Source organism: Argentina silus (assembly GCF_951799395.1).
Source record: "Argentina silus genome assembly, chromosome: 17".
Classification (NCBI taxonomy): Eukaryota; Metazoa; Chordata; class Actinopteri; order Argentiniformes; family Argentinidae; genus Argentina; species Argentina silus.
The window spans coordinates 6,896,497-6,911,819 of NC_139671.1; the positions used below are offsets into that span (position 1 = coordinate 6,896,497).

General features: G+C 42.5%; 3 protein-coding genes across 3 annotated transcripts; 2 read left to right on the forward strand and 1 right to left on the reverse strand.

Annotated features, from left to right (window-relative positions):
- Positions 1-482: 482 nt before the first annotated feature.
- Positions 483-4,499, reverse strand: LOC310818046 (solute carrier family 66 member 3-like; the record flags this gene model as incomplete). Its single annotated transcript, XM_083688804.1, has 6 exons — positions 483-739; positions 2,249-2,369; positions 2,709-2,766; positions 2,926-2,995; positions 3,407-3,489; positions 4,351-4,499. The coding sequence occupies 6 exons, from the start codon at positions 4,497-4,499 to the stop codon at positions 600-602; spliced, it is 621 nt and encodes a 206-aa protein (XP_083544930.1). The 3' UTR covers positions 483-599.
- Positions 4,500-5,980: 1,481 nt separating this feature from the next.
- LOC310818477 (uncharacterized protein) lies at positions 5,981-6,979 on the forward strand (the record flags this gene model as incomplete). Its single annotated transcript, XM_083689432.1, has 1 exon — positions 5,981-6,979. One exon carries the CDS (start codon positions 5,981-5,983, stop codon positions 6,977-6,979), a length of 999 nt encoding a protein of 332 aa, XP_083545558.1.
- A 31-nt stretch (positions 6,980-7,010) lies between these two features.
- Positions 7,011-8,174, forward strand: LOC310818047 (uncharacterized protein; the record flags this gene model as incomplete). The annotated part of the gene is made up of 2 exons (XM_083688805.1): positions 7,011-7,019; positions 7,185-8,174. 2 exons carry the CDS (start codon positions 7,011-7,013, stop codon positions 8,172-8,174), a joined length of 999 nt encoding a protein of 332 aa, XP_083544931.1.
- Between the last annotated feature and the right edge of the window lie 7,149 nt (positions 8,175-15,323).

Genomic DNA, 15,323 nt, shown 5'->3' on the forward strand with positions numbered 1-15,323 from the left:
GTAAAGTAGCAGAGTTCAACAAGTTCAGAACAACTGCAGCATGGACAGAATGTGTTTGTCACATGTGATTGATGTTCACTCCTTCTGTGATGTTAGACACAGTTTAATTTGGCTGAGGAGAGACCAAAACATGCTTAAGACTACTGTAGGGCTACTATAAAGTATTTTGGTATTCAAGTATTCTGAAGATAAAAAATTAAAAAAATACGTCAGGTTGGCTATAGCAGTTTAGAACCATTGACATACAGTATGCCTATGCTTAGAACCAGAAAAATGTTTTAACGTGGCATTTTCAGCACTGTATAAAAACAAGGATTCTTTGTAATTGAATTACTCTAGTTACTAGTTATTCGATGAATGGTGTCATCCCTACTTGAGACTAGTAAGACTTTGGTGCTTGTTTGCTGGTTTTCATATTGGGCCCAGACCACAGTCCCTTAGTCCTGCTTTTTGCCACCTCGTCTGTAGTGGAGTATTGTAGCAAGGACCCATCCATTGAGCGTTGACAAGACAGCGAACCGTACAAGAACTGGAGGAACCAAAGAACCAAGAGTTAACAGTCACAAACTGAGCAGTCACCCGCATCCTACTGTACAAAATCACACAACCTTCTGTTTAGGAAAGTTATCTGTGCCTGACATGTATTGATGATGGTTGGTCATCATCACCAGGGTTCTACACTCCAGTAGATACTGACCCTGCATGTCTCCTGTTGTCATCACTGTAGTGAACATCCTCGCTGAAACAAAGACAAATTGTGTGTAAAAACACATACAGGAGTTGGTCCCATTGCTTGGTCCTCGTTAAAATAACCTGATATTTAAACCATTTCCACTCTTCATCTCTGCAATTCATGAGCTGCTATAATAAACTTGATTTTGCCAACCTATCTGATAAGGCAAACCATTCTCTTTGTCATAGCCTCGGTAGGCTAAAAAGGTTGATCTAGCTTGTACACAGTAGTTTGACTTTATCTTCAATTTTGCCTGTATTGGATATCTGATGAATTTATGTGAGGGGGCTACAGCCTAAAATGTTGCAAGGGGGTGAAGGGGGGGTTGCATATCACATGTTAAACAAGCAATTCTGGTGACTTTTGACAGGAGAATAACGTAGTGGTGAATGGAATATGAATATTATGGGGGACGGTAAGTGACGTTCAAGATTAGGCAGGACGATTTTTATAAGTGTTTTTGTGAGCATGGTGTTATTTCTATTAAAACCATGCTCACAAAAAGAGGGGTCGACCGACAGATCGAGCGGCCCACTCCTGATTAAAGCTAACCCATACTCTATGACTCGTTGTATTATTCCTCTTAGTCTCTACTGGAGCAGAGTGGGAGTAAGTGTTAATGTAATTAACACTTTATTAATAATAAAGTGTTAAACGCTCTGCTTTGTGAGCGCGCTGTGGGGTGGCGGAATTGGGACAACTCGCCAAAATTTTAACAGCCAATCAGAGGGCTCGATATTACACCAAACCCCAACTAATCACAGCAAATAAAAAGGAATTTCATTAATTTCATTAAGTCCATCCCTTGGACTTCAAAATACCCTAGCACCCCCTCTTTCCACTTGGTTGTACCTCACTCTCTCTCTCGCACACACACACACACACACACACACACACACACGTCATTGAGATGTGCATCAGCCAACAGAACAGCAGAAGGCTGGGCCGGGCCAGGATGGAAGGCTACACAATGTATGATTATGTTAGGTTCAGTAGACAGGAAGTAACACTGTGCTACATCAGCTGCCAAACACTGTAGGAACCTGCATCAGTAGGAAATGAGAACCATATCTGACTGTTCTGTGGAAAAATGCAGTTGCAATTGTTCTGCTTTAGAGTGTATCTGTGTTTGAGTCCACTCACTCCTGCTTGTATTAATGTGAACATGTATAGATTTATTTACATATTCTCTCTCTTTCACTCTTCTCCTCCACTAAGCATGTCAACCCCATTGTTTTGGTCTGTTTTGGCCTCTTCTGGTTGTTTTAGATTTTACACACACACACACACACACACACACACACACACACACACACACACACACACACACACACACACACACACACACACACACACACACACACACACACACACACACACACACACACACACACACACACACACACACACACACACACACACACACACACAGACAGACAGACAGACAGACAGACAGACAAATAAGAGAGGGGCTCTAGGTGGGCGCCAGACCTTCTCCCCAGGCCCCATACTCACCCAGGCAGGTGTAGGTGGACATACTCCAGGAGAGGGCACTAACCTGGGCAGAGTCCTGAGACTGCCACAGGCACTGGAGCTGTGAAAACTTACTGCTGGCACTGATAATAGTAGAGAGGCTCTGAGAGAGAGAAACAAGACCAAGACCCCAGAAACAATGAATTAGCCCTGACAGGCGGGCGTATTAAATTGATTGCATTGTCTCAAGGCACTTAACATACAGTAGTGTGTGGGGTTATTCCATTGGAATCATTTGGTGATAAGGGTTAGCTTTCCTTCAATTGTATAAGGTGTTCCTAACCACAATTTTCTTTTTTTCTTTTTTTAAAGTCAAAGTAGACAGCAGCTAAACAAGAAATATTTGTTTTTGGGCAGTACAATAACTGATAACATTCCGACTAGACCTTGTTAGATGAAACCTTGTTTGAACACACTCAAATATGCAGCACCCAACACTCACCATAGCCAGATCAATGATCCATCCCTGCAGTGTTAGCAGTTGCCACCCTCCTACAAATCTGGATTGAGTGTTAAAGACTACACTGAATAATGACCAGAAAAGGAGACCCACTTGTTGTAATGGATTACAGTGTGTTAAAGGGATGATTCACTATTTTTACACTTGCATTTGTTTGTTTTTTGTTAGACATAAGACAAGAGACAAGAGAAGAGGATACAGCACGCAGTAGATGAGGCTCTGCCTCAAGTTCCCATTGTAGTGAAGGATGAGGAGCAGCAGGAAGGTATCTGAAACAATAACACATTACGCCTCAATGTCACCCCATTATTTCATTGCAGCAAATCACTCAATCAAAACATGTTTACCCACATGCGGCAACGTTCGATCAATCCCCGATATTAGGTTACTTGAGAAACAAGATATATGGAATGAAATCGGCCCTTAGTTCATCTTATCCAACTTTCTCACACAGACAGACAGACAGACAGACAGACAGACAGACAGGCAGACAGACAGACACACACACACACACACACACACACACACACACACACACACCCAAGTCCAACATTAATCCCCTCTGACACTTGAACACACATCCCAACCCTCTATCTTTGGCTATCTATCTACAGTATCTTACAGAACACACACAAACAGAAAGGCCTATTGTCTCACGACCCAGAGAGAGGCACCAGCACCTTGCACAATCAGTATTGGGTACTCCAGGTATGTGGAGGGAGGGTAGTCATGATGCAGCTGGTAGGTGACAAACACAATATATCTGGAATGAAAGGAACACAGAGAGCTCTTTGACTACCAGTGCCAGCAGACAAGACACACATGGCACATGTGGCTGCCTGCACTGTATGCCAACGCATGCAATCACAAGGCTCTCCCGGATTATGGAGTTAGACGTCTGCCGGACAGTATGTTATCCGTGATCTTGCCTCCCTTCGCCCCTCCTCCTCTTTCTCCTCCTCACCACTCCATCAAATTCCAGTTGACCTTTATCAGTGTTGGGGAGTGACAGAGTTACAGGACTCCACAGCTGCAGAGCTATACTGAGAGCATTATAGAATGCATAGTTTACCCCCTCCTACAGTACATAGCTCTCCTATCACGTCTCCTCTCGGTTTATGTACACTGAGGAAGAAAACAACTCCAAAGGTGGAACTCCAGAAGTGAGATAAGACTGGATGTACCAAGTGGTGGCAATACAGTAGAATACATAATATGAAGCACTTTTCACTTTTTCATGCTTCAGATGCAGTTGAAGAAACCTGAGTTAAAGTAAAATGGAATATCACACTCATGCCCCCTTGGAGGAAGAATCACTCAAACTCTTGCTTGTTGCTTGTCATACACAACATAGGTATGCAGGTGCATTCTATATGTGTTTGGGGCCCTAAAGTCATTCCCTGATATAAACACCAAAAACAACATTGCATAACAGCAGCTAGCTGTATTAGAGCTTAATTCAGAAACAATCAACTAAAACATCCCCAAAGTGAGAGGATGTCATATCCCCCTTTACATAAACGTATTTGCCAACATCCCACACAAACTTCTGAGCTGTGCTGTCAATAATCCTATCGCAATCTGACTGAGAACATTCATGATTGCCGGCGAGGAGGTCCCTTACCCAGTCAACTCAAGCAACAAGCCCCTCAGGCTCACCCCCTTGGATGATTTCGCTCTTGTTAGGAGGAGAATCTGCGGTAGTTTTAAAATCAAGCACAGCAAAAAATTGCTGTAAGTAGCTACGTTTAACAGAAAGCTAGGTCCTTCCATTGTCTACAAATACTGACTTGCCCGCAGACTTCAAACCACCGTGTCAGTTGCCGATTTGACTGCGGACCCTATGGAATGCATAATCGTCAGAGAATTGAACTGTGTATTTATAAAATTAACTACGCTTTTTCAAGCTATTCACACCAATCCAACTGTAAAATGTGTAGAAAACTCGAAATGATTCAACTAAAAATAATTCTGATACTTGTTATATTTTTTAATCTGTTCAACTTTTTGTAACTTCAAACACTCTGATTAGTTTTAACATTGTGTTTAAAACGAAACTTGAAAATTAGCATGCTAGCTATGTGTCTAGCTATATCTCTGTTTTTTTTTGTTTTTTTTACAAATAGATTAAAATAAAATGCCACCCTTCAATCTAATCTAGAAATATAGTTAGCTAAGTAACTAGCAAGCCAACTATAGTTCCGTCGTACATATAAGTTGCTTCAGCAAGTCCAACTAATTAGTGGGCTTGTTTCTTTCTTTCTCTAAATGAAGATCTATTGCATTTTCATTCTAATGATTAACTAATCAAAATAAAAGCTGTTTAATGATGAAAGCTTTTCTCTTGTGTCCTGTTCTCATCCACACATGTGCACACACAGGCTCATCATGTTCCTCAGACACAAAGTACAGCTCACTTGCCATACATAATCAATTATTCACATGGATGATTGGGTTGTTCCAAAATGGGTCACTCCAATATTTCAAAAATGAAAGCAGCCTACATTTCAACACAGGTGCCTGAGGTAGACTCATTTGTGTGTTATTATTTATTTGTTTTAACCCAGGGCATGCAAGAGCTAATCTAGTGCTTTTCATATAACCACAAAAAGGAAGATTACCAGTTGCTATAATCTAAGATAAACCAGAGATTTTTTTCACAGGTTTGCTTTTGCAACTTTTGGTCTAGCTTTACTGTAGTCTCCTGCGGAACTGCTTGTCCTGCCAAGTGACTGTGTGGTACTGGTCAATATTTACTCAATGACTAATCATTGTATTTGCTATCCATTCCCAAACTGAACTAGTCCTATCTTCCAGAACTTCCTCTTTTACTGAACAGAATTATGCAACTGATGACGATTTTACCCAATATAAGGAGCAACTGCACAACAGTGTCTATGTTTTGCATAACTTTGGAGTCACCTCAGTCTAATAAAGCCTGGATACTACTGGTAAGTTTTCTTAATAAATGCTTACTACATTTTATTAACAATGCTTATTATTTGGAGTAGAACAGGCACAATGTTGTAATTTATGCCATATATTGTACGTTGCTAGAATTAGTTTGAATGCCCACAGGTTTACATTTCAACACTATTTAACTGAAATGTAGAAGGAAAGACAGTAATTTCACGTTTACCTCACCATTTCTTTTTCTAGTGGTAATAGATGACAGTTAAAGAAAGGAGAAATCCTTGGTTAAAACTCAGAGATGACAGAGGTGTTTTTCCCCTCTTTCTTTAAGTGTCCTAGCAATGAACACCTGGTTCCTCCTTGCTCTCCTGTTCCTGGCATGCTGCTACCATGACACCTTCTCTTGTCCAGCCCTTTGCAAATGCTACTCAAAGAGAGCGGAAGTGGTCTGTAACGAAGTGCCCCTGACAGAGTTCCCCTCAGACGATCTCCCAAACAATACAGCCATCCTGACCATCCAGCTAACCAACATCACTTCCATCTCTGAACAGAACCTCAATGCCACACCCCTTCTACAAGAGCTACATCTGTACTGCAACAACATTAGCAGCCTGCCTTCAGATCTATTCAGGGGTGTACCTCTTCTGCACACAGTGGATCTCACTGGTAACAAACTAGGTCACCTGCCTCCAAATGTATTCAGCCACGCCCAGCTGCGTAGTATGGTGATCAAGGACAACCTAATCAGTAGTGTTGATGCTGAGTGGTTCCCTGACAACAGTAACCTCACCTGGCTGGACCTGTCAAGGAACCAACTGACAGCTGTCCCTACAGCCATGTTACAGAGGCTACGCCAACTGGAGAACCTAGACCTCTCCCACAACCGGCTGGAGAAGTTCCCCCCAAATGCACTTGAAACTCTGCACAAACTTGAGAGGCTTACCCTGGAGGGAAACAAACTGAGTATCCTAGACTCTTCTACCTTCAAAAACACTAATAACCTGACACATCTGTTCCTTCTGAAGAACAAACTGGACAAGCTTCCCCCAACCCTCTTCCATGGGCTATCTAACCTCCAACACCTGAGTCTTGATGACAACCTGCTGCGCCACATTCCTCCTGGCCTACTGGACAATCTCCTCTCTATTGACGAGCTTGGGCTAGACCTTACTGGGAACCCCTTGGTGTGCGATGGAAAGGTGGAGTACCTTTGGAGATGGATGCAGAAGAACAAGAAGAAAGTGTTTCTAGCAGAGAACATCCAGTGTGCCAGCCCTGAGGCTTTTAAGGAGCGGTCAGTTATATCACTGACTGAGAGTGAACTGGGCCTTGTGAGTTAACCACTCTGAATCATTTACCCTTTTTAAGATTATGATTATTGTAATCTATAGTCTCACATTTTGGTCTATGATACACTTTTTCTTCTCAAAACCATGTTTTTGCATGTTGTTTTTTGATAACCCAATGAGAGTCTATTCCAAATAAAAGTTCTGTGAAGAATAATTCAAATTTGATGTTCTCTTTATCCAACACCATGTCTATCAGCTGACCAGCGATTGCTCTCATAGCAATGGCGCTCTCTCCTGTCCAGACTTGTGTACATGTGACTTCTCTACCAGTGAAACTACAGTGGTCTGCAGCGGAGCTTCCCTCTCACAATTCCCCACAAATGGTCTACCTGGCAACACCACCTCTCTGTCCATCCAATTGACCAACCTCAGCACCATCACAGCCAGTCACTTAAGTGTAGTGCCCCTTCTGAAAGAGCTTCGGCTGTACCATACGAACCTCAGCAGCCTTCCTTCAGATCTCCTCAGGGGCGTACCTCACCTCAGCATGTTGGATCTCACAGGTAACAACTTGGACAACCTGCCTCCAAATGTCTTCAGACATGCTGGGCTGCGTAATCTAGTGATCAAGACAAACCTTATCAGTAGTGTGGACACTGAGTGGTTTCCTCACAACAGTAACCTCACCTCGCTGGACCTATCAGGGAACCGATTGGCAGCTGTCCCCACAGCCCTGTTCCAGAGGCTACGCCATCTAGTCAATCTAGACCTTGCCCATAATCGATTGGAGGAACTGTTGCCAAGTGCACTGGACCCTCTAACTAGCCTAGAGAGATTTAACCTAGAAGGCAATAAACTAAGCACCCTGGACCCCTCTACTTTCACAAACACCCGCAACCTGACGCACCTGTTTCTGCAGGAGAACCAACTGGAGAAGCTTCCTTCAGCTCTCCTCCAGGGGCTCCATCACCTTCAACTCTTACTTCTCAACCACAACCAGCTGAGCCACCTCCCCTCTGGCCTGCTGGACCAGCTGTCCTCCCTGGAGATGAGCAGCCAGCTTGAGGTGGTCCTAGGAGAGAACCCCTGGGTGTGTGATGGGAAGGTAGCACACTTGTGGAGGTGGCTCATTAAGAATCAGAGGAAAGTGTTCTTTCTTGAGGACGTGAAGTGTGCCAGCCCTGAATCCCTTAAGGATCGAGTGATTGTGTCTCTGACTGAGGGAGAGCTGGGCCTTGCCAACTAAGGCACAGTTGTATACACTCACTCACTCTGGTAGGGATACAGTTTACCCTTCTCTCCCCTCATTTCCTGGCACTGCTAATTTCTTCACTAGTTCCCACTGTACTGCAAATTGTACTGTAAATTAAATCAACTCACAACTCACAACTGTATTTCTTGCCAGCTACTCTTTCCACCTATATACCCTTTGTCTGGCATCATATCCAGACTTTCAGGCATTTTGCCAGCAAGCTAGCAATGACTACAGTTTGTGGAAGGTTCTCTTAGCGGTATACTGTTGTTTAGAGAAAACTCTCCTCCCAAGACCAGAGATGTTCTTATATTGCCCACTAGATGGCATTAGATGCTGAATCGTTTTTGCAGGACAAATCCTATAGCCCATTGAAAAGACAGAATCTGTCATAAGAGCATTGATCTACACTCACCGAGAACTTTATTAGGAACACCTGTACACCTTCTCATGGTGGAGGTGGTGTAATGGTGTGGGAAATGTCTTCTTGGCACACTTTGGGCCTGTTAATACCAATCAATCATCGCTTGAATGCCACAGTCTATTTGAGTATTGTTGCTGACCATGTGCATCCCTTCATGGCCACAATTTACTACTACTTCCAGCATGATAATGCACCATGTCACAAAGCAAAAGTCATCTCAAACTGGTTTCATGAACATGACAATGAGTTCAGTGTTCTTCAGTGGCCTGAAAAATCTGCAGGAATTGTGTGATGCAATCATGTCATCATGGACCAGAATCTCAAAGGAATGTTTCCAACATCTTGTGGAATCAATGCCACAAAGAATTGAGGCTGTTTTGAGAGCAAAGGGAGGCCCTACCCAGTATTAGTATAGTGTTCCTAATAAAGTTCTCAGTGAGTGTATGTGTGTGTGAAAAATAGACACAATTGTGCTGGCTAGTATGTTAGAAGATAATCTGCATGATTGCTATTTGGCTCTGGTATTGTCAATACTAATTAAATTGTTGCTCTCATTTAGAAATGTGTTGCAGTCTTCCTGTCTTGCTCTCCTTTATTTCAATTATGGCAGAATCAATTCTGTGTGTGGGGGGGAGTTGTGGGCAGTGTGTGTGTGTGTGTGTGTGCGTGCGCGTGCACGTGCGCGTGTGTTTGTCCTCTACATGCACGCAAACCTCTCTGTCCTCAGGAGGCCCTGATCACAGTGAGTTAGAGGGGCAGTAATTGATGGCCCTTGTAAAGCAGAGCTGTGTCTGAAGGTGGTTACTTATTATAATTAAACCGTGACCACAAATGCTCTCTGAAGAGTGGAAGGGAAAATGGACGCCTGAGAAGGGAGAGGAGGAACGGCCCATCGTCCAGCACCCTACCTTGCCTCACTCAGCCAGCAGTGACCTTTCTCTCTGATCAGCATGGACAGAACGGCGTGTGGATCGTGGCAGTGCGCCACACGGTAATAACTGACTGACAGTGATAAAAAAGGTTGTTGGCAGGTTTATAATGCGCTTGAAAATCTATTTTGACCATCTTGACTTTGTGCTGTAATAACAGTGATGGTTCATTATCAGGAGACTAGTTAAACTGCTATCAATCTCCACAACGGAGTCCTGTGTGTGATGTGACACTTGGTGTGGGGGGCCTTACACCTACTCGAATAAATGCTCAATCAGATTACCCAATAATATAATAATAAGGAAACATGTTGCTCACCTCAACATTTCAGCCAAGATCAACTAGATAGGGTGACTTCTCAAGAAAATGTTGGCTATGCATATGTGGCTCAGTGCTAATGCTGTATGATTTATAGCATTAAAAAGCATACTGCACACCTTGTGGTTTATTGATTGTCGGATCTTTGATCTCTCCATCACTGATTTTCCTTATAGAGTTTGACATAAATTTGTGCTCCTTTGAGTCTTGTTGTGTGATACTCGGTACCCTTTTGATAACGTAGTGCCATTGTGCAAAACAAATGATCATGATACACATCTACTAAACACACCTGCAAAAATGTCAAAGGTGAGTTCAGGGTCAATTTGTTTCCCGCACGTGTCCTCCACAATGCACTGTAAAAAAAAAAAAAACCCGCAGCAGTTTTACTTCTCTATCTGCACTGCAGTAAAAAGCACAAAAACACTACATGTCATGCCATGGACCTTGAAACCATATAGTTCATGGCCATTTTCTGTATGGAGGATGTTCAAAGGCTCAATGAAAGGTGAGTGGAGAGAAGGTCAGGCTCATTAAAAACCTACCTGCAGCTGGGTGAGAGGAGTTGCAGCCGGGTGAGAGGAGTCACAGCTGCCTCCAGGAGCTTTTGGGCATTACCATGCAAGGAGATAACAACAGTAGGCTACTACAGCACTCTCCCACACTGAGCAGACTCCCAGTCCTCCTCCTGTGCTTCCAGAGCAGAATGACACATTAGGCGGTGCTTTTTATATCTCCAACCTCGCCTTGTGCTTTCATTGCTGCATGCGTCTTGACAGTCAGTCCACAAAATCCATGTTATCTCGCATTTCCTGTTCATCTGCAGTTTATTAAAATGATAATTCTTAACTGTACAGTATGGTGAAGGTTTAAGGGTGGTCAGTCACGGCATATTTTGATGGCAGACAATTACAGCTTGTCGCACATTAATTTTTCATGTGGTTCCTCGTCACGTTTAATTTTTCACGTGTGGTTGCTGTCTTGTTAATGTGTGGTACTGTATTAATGTACGATTCAGACAGTTGAGATGAGGCCTAAGGCTCAGCCCCCTGTAGTGCCTGCTTTAAATTGCCTCACTGCTTCCCTGGGAAATGAACTATTAGGAGTCTGTCCCTTTATGTACGCTGTGTTTCACAGCGTGCCACTAATCTGGGCTGTTTTAGAGCAGGAATAAAGGGTTTAATGGAAGGCTTCTAAATACCACAGGCCGACAGACATGTACCGTCTGGAGAGGACACCATTACACTTGAGGACATCCCAGGTATCTATACAATTGCTGAGAAAGACTAATACAGGTACTTGCATGTTTACTTGCATGTATGTACAGTATGTATGTATGCATGTGTGTATGTATATATCTTTATCTATCTACCCTCTGTCATCCAAACTCTATTGCTCACGCAAATCATAAAAGGCGGATATTGAGTGTAGGGCAAATCACTTTCAGTACTCTGTTGTTTCGACATCTCTCAACTGCTATTTCACCCAAGCATTTGGCACTGTCAGCCTGACCTTGTAGGACTAAACACAGCCAAGACAATCACCTGATGAGACATGAGATGACAAACTAGGATTTGATGCCAGCATCTATCAGGCAGGGACGTGATTTGGCTAGTGAGGAAGACTGTATAGTCAATCCAGTCTCACATTTTTGACCCACACAAAACAGATGTCCTCCTCGCTCTCTCTATCCCCTTGGCACTCTAAAGAGTGGAATAGTAATTACTGGCTAACCCTTTCCTCTTCCCTAACCCCATCTAAACCAGTTAGATATTTTGTTTGCATATCTTTGTCCTGTTACCTAAAATACCATATAACTAAATAGGTTTCTTACACTGTAACTTGGCAAGTCTCAAGCTAAAAGAAACACTGAAGAAAAATACAAATTATTATCTCCCTTTTGATGAAATAAGGTGAAATAGAGTACATGTACAATAGAATACTATTACCGATCTTAGTCAAGTTTCTGATTAAAAGATATTCCTGTGACCAATGTTCTGGCTTGTATCCAACTCCCATTTCCCCTTAATGGGAACATCAATACTTTTTTTATACTCCCTCCACAGGGATGTTAGAAGCAGATTGATTTCCACGTTGGTGGCCATCTGTAATCACTGAGTTAAAAAAAAACACGGAGGGGAGGACAAAGCTGAGGCATTTTAATTATCACCACAGAATAGCACAGCAAGGACACTGCTGCAGGAACAGCTTCATCACTGACTGGGGTCTAAATCTACTCATTGACTTGCGGTGTCCTTATAGTTAACCTGGTCCCAGATCTGTACTGAATGAGCTGACGCCACCTCATTTGACTGTCATTGTCATGTTTGGGATAAAGCTCACACAGATCTGGGATCAGTCCTAAAGTCCACCTCTGAAATGTCAATCCCTGGTTTTCCTGGCTCCATTTATCCTGGTGGGATTTATCCCCTTGTCTATAACGGACCTCTCAGCTGTTGTCGATGTGGCTTTAGAGTGGGTGGTTTGGGGCCCCTGACTTGCCTGCCGCTTTTAAACACTGTTTTTAAGTACAGAGACACATGACACATAGGTCCAGGGAAGAAAGGCAATGTGACAGTTTCTGAGCGGTATATTTGTTGAGGACGCCTGGGAACTGTGTTCACTCCTCTTGTTTGGAGCTCATGCCATACTGAGGCTCTCTGCCGGACAGGAATTTGACTGAGAATTTACCATGAGCTGAAACAATCACTCGCAACAAACAGATTCATGCTTTTCATGTGCTTGTGTTGAAGCACTTGGCTAATTAGTGGTTGGTTTTATGTATAGAAACTGGTGGGTTTTATGAAGATGCTACTGTATGTCTGTCTCTTTGTTTTATTGTTATCGTTTTTACAGTATTTCCATCGCTTTTCCACAAGTGGGTTGTTACATCACTGTACATTAGTCCGGGGTTGTTCATTGCCATTATGCAGACATAGCTGTCATTCAATGACTTATGGTAAATGCATGTCTGAGTAAATCTGAGAGAGAAATCAATCCCAAAGGATGAATATGCTTAATGAAACCCTCACTCAGTACTGCTTTTATGACCTCCCACCCACAAATAATTTGTGATTATTGCAGCAGCCCACTTTAGAACAGAGATGTTCCAGTCCATAAAGCATCATTGTCTTGCTATGAGATAATCAGCTATGTGCGGAGGACATATCAATCTCTGTTGGCTGGTCTTTCATGCCAATTTTCTTTAATTAGATAATAAGTCCATATATTAATCATGGAGACAGTGCGAGCATCACATGGCTGCCGTGGCGAAATATGCTCTCTGTAAACCATTTTCGAACCGGGGCCCGTCTGTCAGGGAAGGGCACCAACTGAGCTGACTGTGAACGACATAAAGGAACGTGCACTATGGACAGGATAATGAGAAGCTTGGGTGTAGGATTTGATATGCATGAATACACACAAGTGAACTTTTCTCGTTGTGTGTGGGTGTTGAGTCATGCCGTATAATTACCCGAATCCTATTTCTTTGTTGTTTTAGGCCTACTGATGCCGTTGTTTTGGAGTTGACGCGACAGGGAGTCTTCTACTATTAACAGTTCTCAACCTCCTTCAGGTGCTAATTTAGCAACATAAAAGTCGTTGGCATCTTACCTTATAAAATATATTGAAAAATTGCAACTGTTTGGTTGCTGAGAGCTCTGACTGAATGCTATGCAGCTAAATCTCCCTCTCAGACCTTCATTGCTGATATTCTCCTTCACACCAACCTCTGTTCTCTCTCAGCTCAGACAGTTCTCGACAGGGACACATGCCTCTTTTCCCCGGGCAAAGGCTTGGCATCAAGCCATCTTCCCATTAGTCCCTCTCCACTGTTAATAAAAGTGATTTAGCTCAACAGTAACAAGTCATTTATATACAAATTGATTCTCAGACGCACTCTTTTCACACGCTTGATTAAAACATGAAAATGGTATTATGTGCACAGGGAAGGCGTAAGCAATCAATAGATTTAAGATTTAGATCCAATAACAATGTCAAAGGTGGGCAAGAGACTCATCAACTTGATGGTTTATTCTTTCTTTACTGTTTATGTTGATTGGATAGGGTGGTCATTATTGTTTAATGCCTAATTGCATTGATTTATCTGATTAAAATGTCTAATTTCTGCATCCTCAGTATGTTGATGGAAATAATGTATTGGCCTAGGTTCAGGGATGATTCACTCTTCTTCTTGATTGGAATTATACTGTGCCTGTTTCATATATTGTCATCTGTAGGCTGTGTTTTAACCTTGGCCCCCAGAAGCCCATGGGGTCCCTTAAAACGTTTTTCTCATAATGAAGAGGAATTAGACGGAGAAAATGGATGGGAATTATGTGAAATAATGGAGTGCCGGTGTTTTTTACAAGCTATATATTTTTCTCATTCTCCCGCTTTGAAAAAATGTCAGATTTAATCGTTACCATTATTGTTCTAAATGTTCTTCAGCCCTCTGGCTGAGTCAATCTTCTCCAGAGTGCAACCTACGTGCTTTTAAACTTTTCTGTTCATAAAATAATAATGGCTAGGAAGTGTTCACTACTTCTGAATCTGTTATGAGGCAGAAGATAACCTTTCCTATTCCTGCCTCTGAAAATATCTTTCCCAGCGAGACAGGGGTAAGGGTGATATATCTGTTTAAGTCTTAACATTATGCCCCAGCGTTCCTTTTCAAATGAATGCAACTGACTAACTGTCTAATGTAAGAGTCGATCGCCCACACGTCTCTTACATAGCCTGCATACCTCATTCAGTAGCCTATGGCTTTAGATAGACAGCTTTGCCTCAGCTAGATAAGGGCACAGATAAATTATGAAATGTGGGCAAGGCATAATGAAGACAGCAGCTGTCATGGATAGCATAGCAGAGCACTGTTATAAAGAGACTGGCTTAAATGTGGTCTGTTTCAACCATGCGCTATTTCACTTGTTATTTGTTTTTGCTTTAAGTATGTTTGAATTGTTATGATTCAGTCGGTTCCGGAACGGCAAAAATGATTTCCAGATAAGTCATCAGTTCAATGTAAAATCTGAAATTGGTTCGGGTTTCCATCTCTTAGTGTGTAGATTAAAGATATACTTCAGTTGTTTTTTCTTCAGTTGTTGCTTCCTAGAATTATTTGTATGCAGGACACCCGGAGACGAGAGGATTTCCCTATTTTTAGGCAGGGTCATTAGTACACAATCCAAATCCTAAATTGAGAGGGGGAACGGGGGGGAAGGGGTTTCTGACTGCCTATCCTGTCATCACAATGGCTGATGTGTAATTCAACACTGATCCATGTAATTGAGTCAAAAGGAAACATCTCGGCCCAGTGAGTCAGCTGCATGTGACTCATGGATTCCATCTCTGTATGCAAGACACCTGCTGTCTCAGAGGTTTTTTGCAAAACGGATTCATTATAGAGAGTATGTATTTTGCGAAACATTGCATATCTTGATCTATATCAGTGGGGCAAAAATCAAGCA